At 47.9% G+C, this 9,534-nt stretch overlaps 1 protein-coding gene across 9 annotated transcripts in view; it reads left to right on the top strand.

Annotated features, from left to right (window-relative positions):
* Positions 1 to 9,534, top strand: part of LOC139574480 (LIM and calponin homology domains-containing protein 1-like) — a 143,031-nt gene that overhangs the window by 88,560 nt on the left and 44,937 nt on the right. For 6 of the 9 annotated variants that reach the window (XM_071399109.1, XM_071399106.1, XM_071399110.1 and 3 more), the window contains exons 5-6: positions 4,985 to 5,018; positions 7,982 to 8,092. In XM_071399109.1, the coding sequence (XP_071255210.1) occupies positions 4,985 to 5,018; positions 7,982 to 8,092 (145 nt within the window). The remainder of the gene's footprint in view (positions 1 to 4,984; positions 5,019 to 7,981; positions 8,093 to 9,534) is intronic. The other 3 variants (XM_071399113.1, XM_071399105.1, XM_071399108.1) reach the window with 1 other exon arrangement.

Genomic DNA, 9,534 nt, shown 5'->3' with positions numbered 1-9,534 from the left:
AGAGAGAGAGAGGGGGACGGAGAGAGGGAGAGAGAGAGAGAGGGGGACAGAGAGAGAGAGAGGGGGACAGAGAGAGAGGGGGACGGAGAGAGAGGGGGACGGAGAGAGAGAGAGAGAGAGGGGACGGAGAGAGAGAGAGAGAGAGGGGGACAGAGAGAGAGAGGGGGGGACGGAGAGAGAGAGAGAGGGGGGGACGGAGAGAGAGAGAGAGGGGGGGACGGAGAGAGAGAGAGAGGGGGGGACGGAGAGAGAGAGAGAGGGGGGGACGGAGAGAGAGAGAGAGAGGGGGACAGAGAGAGAGGGGGACGGAGAGAGAGAGAGAGGGGGGGACGGAGAGAGAGAGGGGGACGGAGAGAGAGAGAGAGGGGGACGGAGAGAGAGAGAGAGAGGGGGACGGAGAGAGAGAGGGGGACGGAGAGAGAGAGAGAGAGAGAGAGAGGAGAGAGGGAGAGCGGGGACGGAGAGAGAGAGAGAGAGGGGGACGGAGAGAGAGAGAGAGAGAGGGGGACGGAGAGAGAGAGAGAGAGGGGGACGGAGAGAGAGAGAGGGAGAGAGGGAGACGGGGACGGAGAGAGAGAGGGAGACGGGGACGGAGAGAGAGAGAGGGGACGGAGAGAGAGAGAGAGGGGGACGGAGAGAGAGAGGGAGGGAGACAGAGAGAGGGAGATGGGGACGGAGAGAGAGAGGGGGACGGAGAGAGAGATAGGGGAACGGAGAGAGAGAGAGGGGGACGGAGAGAGAGAGAGGGGGACGGAGAGAGGGAGAGGGAGGGAGACGGGGGGAGGGAGACGGAGAAAGGGAGACGGGGAGAGAGCGAGAGAGAGACTGGGAGAGAGCGAGAGAGAGACTGGGCGAGAGAGACTGGGAGAGAGCGAGAGACGGGGGAGAGACGGGGGAAGACGGGGAGAGAGAGAGAGAGGGAGACGAGGGGGAGAGGGGAGGGAGACGGGGGAGAGAGAGAGACGGGGAGAGAGAGAGGAAGAGTGGGAGAGAGAGGGAGACAGGGGGAGGGAGACAGGGAGAGGGGTAGGGAGACGGGGAGAGAGAGAGGGGGAGGGAGACAGAGAGAGAGAGAGAGAGAGAGAGAGAGAGAGAGAGAGAAATAGAGAGAGAGAGAGAGAGAGAGAGAGAGAGAGAGAGAGAGAGAGAGAGAGAGAGAGAGAGAGAGAGAGAGAGAGAGAGAGAGAGAGAGAGAGAGAGAGAGAGAGAGAGAGAGAGAGAGAGAGAGAGAGAGAGGGAGACGGGGAGAGAGAGGGAGAGAGGGGGACGGAGAGAGAGAGGGGGACGGAGAAAGGGAGACGGAGACGGGGGAGAAGGAGACGGAGAAAGGGAGACAGGGAGAGACGGGGGAGAAGGAGACGGGAAGACAGACAGAGAGAGACAGACAGAGACAGAGAGAGACACAGAGAGAGACAGACAGAGAGAGACAGAGAGAGAGAGAAAGAGCGATGGAGCAATGTCAAACTTAACATGTCTTGGAGGTGGCTCGACTGGTTCTATCATGACATATGATGCCTTGAAGAGTTCAGGTGTGGCCTAAGGGAAGTGTGTGTGCATGCTGTGTGTGCATTAAAATAACCGATAAACGTCAAACTGCCACTTATATGCCCTTGTCACTGTCTTGGATTTAGTGTGCAGCCATACCCTTTACTCCTGCCACACTACCTAGTGTTCACGATATGACAGGTGTCTTCATATCTAGAAAACAGATTTGGGTGGGGGTGTATAAAGAGACACACAATGAGCTGAGGCATGAAATATGTCCATCTGTTGATGGAAACTGATCCATTTCCAAGATAAGTGACAGGGGAAGAGAGAGTGAAAGAGGAGAGGGAGAGAGGGGGGGGGAGTAACAGCAAGAGATTGAGGGAGAGAGGGAAAGTGAGAGAGGGGAAAAAGAGAGCGAGGGAGGGAAGAGAGTACAGTTGATATCACAGGCAGTGATCTAATACCTAGTGGAATCTGAATTGCCTTCTTTCTCAGGCAGCCTTTAGATGTGGTTATGTAAGTAATCAAGGTAGCGTAGAGAAAAGAGACCCGTCTGTTTATTTAGTCAAGCTAGAGGAGAGGAGGAAGGACAGAGGGAGGAGAGGAAGGTGAAATGACACATGGCCATTCTGTTGAAGGAGAGGGAGGTGGAGAAACTGACGAGAAACTGACTTTTGGTGTCACCTATCTACTGTATTTCTCGCTCTTTCTTTAAAACTTTCATTTGGTCTTTGTCTATTTCTCTCTCGTAATCTCTCTTACCCCTTTCTGCTGGATCAGCTACACTAGCTATATATACACAAATTATGTGGACACCCCTTATTGGATTTGGCTATTTCAGCCACACCCGTTGCTGACAGGTGTATTTTATTGAGCAAAAGCAATGCAATCTCCATAGACAAACACTGGCAGTAGAATGACCCACACTGAAGAGCTCAGTGACTTTCAACGTGGCAGCCTTTCCAATAAGTCAGTTTGTCAAATGTCTGCCCTGCTAGAGAACTACCCCGGTCAACTGTAAGTGCTGTTATTGTGAAGTGGAGACGTCTAGGAGCAACAACGGCTGAGCCGCAAAGTGGTAGGCCGCACAAGCTCACAGAACAGGACTGCCGAGTGCTGAAGCGTGTAAAAATCGTCTGTCCTCAGTTACAACACTCACTACCGAGTTCCAAACTGCCTGTGGAAGCAACGTCAGCAAAATAAATGTTTGTCTGGAGCTTCATGAAATGGGTTTCCATGGCCGAGCAGCCACACACAAGCTTAAGATCACCATGCGTAATGCCAATCGTCGGCTGGAGTGGTGTAAAGCTCGCCGCTTTACCATCTGGCAGTCCGACGGACGAACTTAGGCTTGGCGGATGCCAGGAGAACGCTACCTGCCCGAAGGAATAATGTTCTGTGGCTGTTTTTCATGGTTTGTGCTAGGCCCCTTAGTTCCAGTGAAGGGAAATCTTAACGCTACAGCATACAATGACATTCTAGACGAGGTCCATACAGAAATGGTTTGTCAAGATCGGTGTGGAAGAACTTGATTGGCCTGCACAGAGCCCTGACCTCAACTCCATCAAACACCCTTGGGATGAATTGGAACACAGACTACTAGCCAGTCCTAATCGCCTAACATCAGTGCTTGACCTCACTAATGCTGAATGGAAGCAAGTCCCAGCAGCAATGTTCCAACATCTAGTAGAAAGCCTTACCAGAAAGGTGAAGGCTGTTCTAGCAGCAAAGGGAGGACCAACTCCATATTAATGCCCATGATTTTGGAATGAGATGTTCGACGAGCACATACTTTTGGTCATGAAGTGTATTAGTATCCTGTTGCCAACTAACACATGTGGTGCTCTCAAGGGGAGGTCATGTACAAAGTGAAAATAATCACCTTTATATGTCTCTTTATCAAAGCCGCCAGAAATGGGAACAAACAGAATATCTTCTAATTGCTATAGAGCCTTTCTATTAGTCATTGGATCTGACAGGGTTAGTTGCAGCACAGAAATCTACAAATCACCTCAACCTCAAAACAGGCAAGCATGAACTGATCCATATATTAGAAGGATTAGTGAATTTACATCCCACGGCACTTGTCGCAAGAGTATGGGGTGTTATCCCTGGTGCCTTGGCTACCAAATCATCCTCCGCTTCCAATTTAAACCCTCTCCTTTCTCCTGCAACTCTCTGCAAATCTAGGTCGTTAAAGAGAGTGTTTTCAGCCAACCTGGTAAAATAAGGATAAGGTATGAACAAGCAGATTGACATGTAAATGAATAAGCTTCCACCTACTAACGATCTGGACATGAGTCATTTGATTGACCATTCCATAATAATCCCACTCATGTGGGAGTAGGTCTGTAACACTCTTAACTCCTGGGTCACCTGTAAAGGTCATTATGACATGGAATGTTGTGTGGGAGCTGAACAAGCCCACTAGGCTGACCTATGACCTCTGCTGACTAGTGTGTGAGTAAAGTATCAAGTTTAGCCTTAGGTCAGCTCACCTACACACACATGGAATCACATGTGCTCACACACACACACACACACACACACACACAAACGCATGCACAAACGCATGCACACACCAGACCGACATGGGACCTGTAGATATAGTTCAATATGTCACCATTCTGACACATGGTTGAGTGCTTATTTAGTTTGATGAGAAATATGTTAGTGAGAGAATAAAAGGCAAACATGCCTGCCAGTGTGTATGTGTCTGTTTGTCTCTGTGCGTGTGTCCATTTGTGTGTCAGAGAAAGACAATTAAATAGTAATTTGTCCTTGGCCTGCTATTGCCTAGAGGCTCTTGAACATAGAAAAGCATCCAAACAACCTTGAGGCTGCAGCAACAGGATCAAACAACCTTGAGGCTGCAGCAACAGGATCAAACAACCTTGAGGCTGCAGCAACGGGGTCAAACAACCTTGAGGCTGCAGCAACAGGATCAAACAACCTTGAGGCTGCAGCAACAGGATTAAACAACCTTGAGGCTGCAGCAACGGGGTCAAACAACCTTGAGGCTGCAGCAACAGGATCTAACAACCTTGAGGCTGCAGCAACGGGGTCAAACAACCTTGAGGCTGCAGCAACAGGATCAAACAACCTTGAGGCTGCAGCAACGGGGTCAAACAGCCTTGAGGCTGCAGCAACAGGATCAAACAAACTTGAGGCTGCAGCAACAGGATCAAACAACCTTGAGCCTGCAGCAACAGGATCAAACAACCTTGAGGCTGCAGCAACAGGGTCAGGCTGGAAAGTTTGGAGACTCTCTCTCTGGAGACTCTCTCTAATATTTTCTCTCTTGCAACTACTCTCTCTCTCTTTGTCTCTCTACTTCTCGCTTTCTCTCTCCCTCCTTCTCTCTCTCCCTCCCTCTCAGTACAGATGGGTTTTTCCATTTGTATGTCATTCCATAACTAGTGTGGAGTAGGTGCAGCTCATTTGACAGCTCTCTAACCTGGAACCTATGATCCTCCTCGTCTCTCTCTCTTCCTAGCAGGGTTGCCGACTGCAGTAGGAAACTCAAGAATGTAAGTGACACCTCTCTATATTGTTTGTCAGTCTGGTAATCTGTTATGTCCTCTTATGTATGGGTTGGTCTGTCTGTCTCTGGCTGTGTTTTGTCTTTCTCTGTCGTTCTTTTCTCCATCTCTGAATATCTCTCTCTCAATCCTATCCCTCTCCCTTAGTCAGTCCATTCCATTAACCCCTCTCTTTCTCCCTCCGTCTCCTGTATCTGCTGCTTTAAGAGGAGCTAGCGTAGTGCGTTTGTCATTCTCTGCAGTGTGAGCTCTCTACCTGACTTGGCTTGCTATAGCATACTCTGTCTAACATATGTGACTATACTCAGCCAAGGCTGCCTCCAGCTCTAGCCCCACAGCTGTCAGAGCTGTTTTAGCAGAGGGACACTGAAACGCTACATTAGACTCAGTCTGCACTGCATGAGAACATCCCATAAACTCCCAACAGCTGTAGAGGGAGCCAGCCTAGTGCTGCTGTCAATTGTAGCCTTTTCATTGTAGCAAACTGCAGCAGCAGCATTCAAATATAATTTTTTTGATGAGACTCAGAGCACCATCAGACTAAAAAAAATAGACAGGTGGAGTATTTTGTACTGTTTTGTACACACAGCTCAAACTTGGCTAGGAAAAGGGACTATCATGCTCGACTGGATGGAATTCTGCTGGCCTCATGGAATGTTAAACTGATGCAAGCGTAAGGTATCTATTCCCTATGATGTAGGTATGTTTTGGAGAAAATATTGTTTGGCATTTTGGTTCTGTAGGTATGGAACTGCTGCTGTGAAGGTGTATGTGCTCATGCAAGCTACAGGGGTGGGCAACTCCAGTCCTCGAGGGCCTGCTTGGTGGCACACGGTTTCTCCATCCCTAGCAAACAGAGCTGATTTAATCAAATTGTATTCTAAACTGAAGATCATGATTAGGTGATTATTGGAGTCAGGTGTGTTAGCTGGGGCTGGAGCAAAACTGTGACACCAATCAGGCCTGTGTACACACTTGTGGGTGTGTACTTGTGACACAAAGAGGTTATTGTCCCGTCCAGAAGGAACACATTTTGTCAGGTGACTGGTCCAGTGAAATGTATCAGAGAAGACGGGCACTGTAAAGTGAGGAGGAGACAGACGTGCAGAGGGCATGGCCTCAGGTCTTTAAGATGTTGCCGGATTAGTTTGTGGTGTATACTTTCAGTTTGACATGCTGTCACAAGGATGTTTGCAAAGGTGTAGCTACAACATGTGTAGCTAGGTTAGGTATGCTGTTTAATGTATCATTGCAACAGTTGTAGAACCTCCTGTATATTCCACAAACAGAGCATGAGTAATATGAACATTTCTGTCCTTAGAACAGCACCTAATGACCTTGTCAAGAGGTTCCAGCCCCTTGCTGTTTGACAGACAGGTGTTGCACTGACAGTTGCAAGTATCCAAGTTTGAATCCCAGTCAGGCTACCTACATGAATTCACTTTTTGTACATTTGTCATGCTAACTGGTAGTGTGGGTGCTTGTGATGAATGTGAATATAATTGTTTTGCCTTCTAGATACAGTGCACTGGATGTGCATTGTGGGTGAAGTATGTTTACTTTTTGTTTTGTAGCCTAGATTGACATCTGAAAAGAGTGCTTACAATTACTGTATACCACACATTACACAAACCACCCAAGACAACCTTTAATCTGTTTTATCAAAGGAATACCCCTAGATCCTTAGATGACTTTGATATCATAAAACAAAGCAGCCAATCAGTCAGCTTGTTCTTGCAACATAAAAGAGCCTGTGTGATCTCCATATGGCCACAGTAGCAAGAGTGCTGTGTCCACACAGTGGCCTAGCTACATGTAGGAACATGAGATAGATAGTAGATGAAGTTGGCATAGTAAATTAGCCTGTCAGGGCTATGCTAGCATAGTAAAGCAACCTTACCCATGTGGCAATGGTAAAGAGAGCGAGAAATCTAGCTGTGTGTTCATATTGGCCAGGACAAGGGCTAGGTCTTTTTTGTACAGAAACCCCTGGCTAGCCTATTACAGTGATAGGGAAAAGAGTGGACCAAATATATCAGGAAGTGAACCCTATCGGTGGCCATTTTGATGAAACTGTTTATACTCCTTACAAATTGAAGACAAGTGGAAAGGAGGGTGATTTAGTTTGTATGACTTGACATCAAACAAACACTCAAGGGAGAATAGTACATTGAATTGATGCATTTGGGGAAGAACAACTGTGGAGCAATTGTGTGTAGTATCAATTGTGTGTGGTACGGTCGCTGCACAAACCGCATGGCAAAACAATATGTCCAGAATGTATCCGGAATATTTAATGTCAGTACTGTACCTCAATGTGTCTGCAACACATGTATGAGTTAGTATTATTTTTCTTTTATATAAGTTAGCCCAATGTTCCTCTTTGAGAGATGATATAATTTTGCTAGCTAATGGGTACAGTGTGCCATAGCTGGCATCTATCACATAGACATACTGTGTGAAATGTGGAATTCTCTGATTGCTCTCAGGTGGCTGAGAATGCTTGTGTTGCTGTCGGTCAGTATTAGCGTTGTGAAGCATACCTTGGAGCTGTCAAAAACAAATTGTGGCTTACAGTATGTTAACTTCTCCCATATCAACATAGGTTGATTTTGCAATGGCATTTTTCCAGGTTTACTCAGTAAGCAAACTGTTGATTTGGTCAGTTTTTGGAGGGAAAAGTGGGATATTGGGCCAGTAAAGCATTTATCAAGCAACTTCGCTAATGTATCATGTGCTAGCAGTCTTGCATAATGTATTACACAACTTGTGCACAAGCTTGGAGTATGAGACCACTGGGAATTAGTTAGCCCAAAAGTTGGTTGACTGTGCGGGTGTGTCAATTGGCAATGAACTACCACTAAATTGAAAGTTACAGACTGTGACGTTAATACCTTGTCTTGTTGATACTGGCTCTAAATCCTCTTCCTGTTGTAATGATTCCTCCACAGGTTCTGATTACCATATACTGGCTGGGCCGGGCTGCCAACAGCTGCACCTCCTACAACGGGCCCACACTGGACCTGAAGGAGTTTGAAGGCCTGCTATCACAGATGCGAAAGGTGCGTACAGGGATGGATCTAAGGCTTTGACGGCTCCGTTTGTTGTATCCTAGTGCTAGCAATGACAAGGTTGGGGGTTCAATTCCTGGAAGGGTGGTATATTTTACGTCTTTTTAGATGTTCAAAGTAGTTTTGCAGTTGTTAGGTGGCTGTACTATTAGGAGCGTTAGACTAGAAGTGACTGTCCAACCAAAGCATATATTTTATTTGGCAAACATAAGGTTGTTATGACGCAAACTCCCCTCGGGATGCACTGATGGTTTCACCACTCCATCCTTTATCTCTTCTCCTCCCTTCCCCTCATCATGGAGTCATCCCTAGAAGAGAATGCTCTCTTCCCCCCCCCCCCCCCCCATTCCCACCTCTCTCTTTGTCCAGGGATGATCTCAGGCCTTCAACTGGATTTCCAGAACCAATGTGCGTCACCTGGACTATGGCTTTTTACAGGCCCCCAGGGACATATAGGGACGTAGCTGTAGCGACCGTTCAGAGCGTGAGGTCACTCCTCTTCCATTTATTCCGTTCTCCCACTATTATTCTCTATAAATGAGAAATGACCACTTAACCTAGAATGCTTTCCCAGATGTCTGTATAGTCCAGAACAACAGGGCCACATCTCCACTTAACCAAAGGTAATGATAGTGTCTTAAAGTGAGAGATAAATTCAATAGGTTTATGAAATCCTGTCACACGCAATACAGGAGGTGTATTAATGCTGGGCAGGAACAAAAACCTGCACACCCATTAGCTTCAGGTCCACTGCTGTTGTCTGAGCTGAGGTTTCAGCTTTGGACGGATCAGTCCTATGAACCCTATCATGAAGACCCCTCCCCCCCCTAGAGTTGCCACTCAAAGCCAGCCATTGTACCCCACAACCTCCCCACCCACCATGAGGTCAGCCAAGTAGGACCCCAGCATCCTCCTTCACTCAGGATCTGGCACAGGGAATAGGTCGGAGGAATAGAAAGGCGGAGTAGATTGGAGGGTAAGGGGGGAAAATGGGTTGAAGTAGGGGATAGGGGTGGGTGGAGAAAGGGATAGAGTGGGAGGGAAGGAGAGGGGGAGTAAAAGAGAGCAGGAGAGAGGAGTAGAGGAAGGGGAGAGAGAGGGGAGAATCAAGAGCTGGGGAGAGAGAGGGACAGGAGGGTTTGAGGAAAAGAGAAGGGGCAGTGGAGGAGGAGAAAGAGGTGGTAGGTGGCAGCCAGGAGGGGGAGGAGGATAGAGAAACAGGGCAGGTCCAGGAGGTTCCTCCGGCAGGCGGGAAGGAAAAGCCTTTCCTCAGCCCTGGAAACTAGAGAAGCCACAGACAGGGTTACACTGTGCAGCTCAAAACACACAGAGAGACAGAAGTAGAATATCAATTAGAATTGTTGAGAGGAAGTGAATGTACTTGTCCGTGTTGGAGGAATCATGGTGAGGGAGGGATCCAGATTGGATGGGGT

This window comes from Salvelinus alpinus, chromosome 4 (assembly GCF_045679555.1).
Source record: "Salvelinus alpinus chromosome 4, SLU_Salpinus.1, whole genome shotgun sequence".
Lineage (NCBI taxonomy): Eukaryota > Metazoa > Chordata > Actinopteri > Salmoniformes > Salmonidae > Salvelinus > Salvelinus alpinus.
This window is presented reverse-complemented; position numbering and strand designations above follow the sequence as displayed.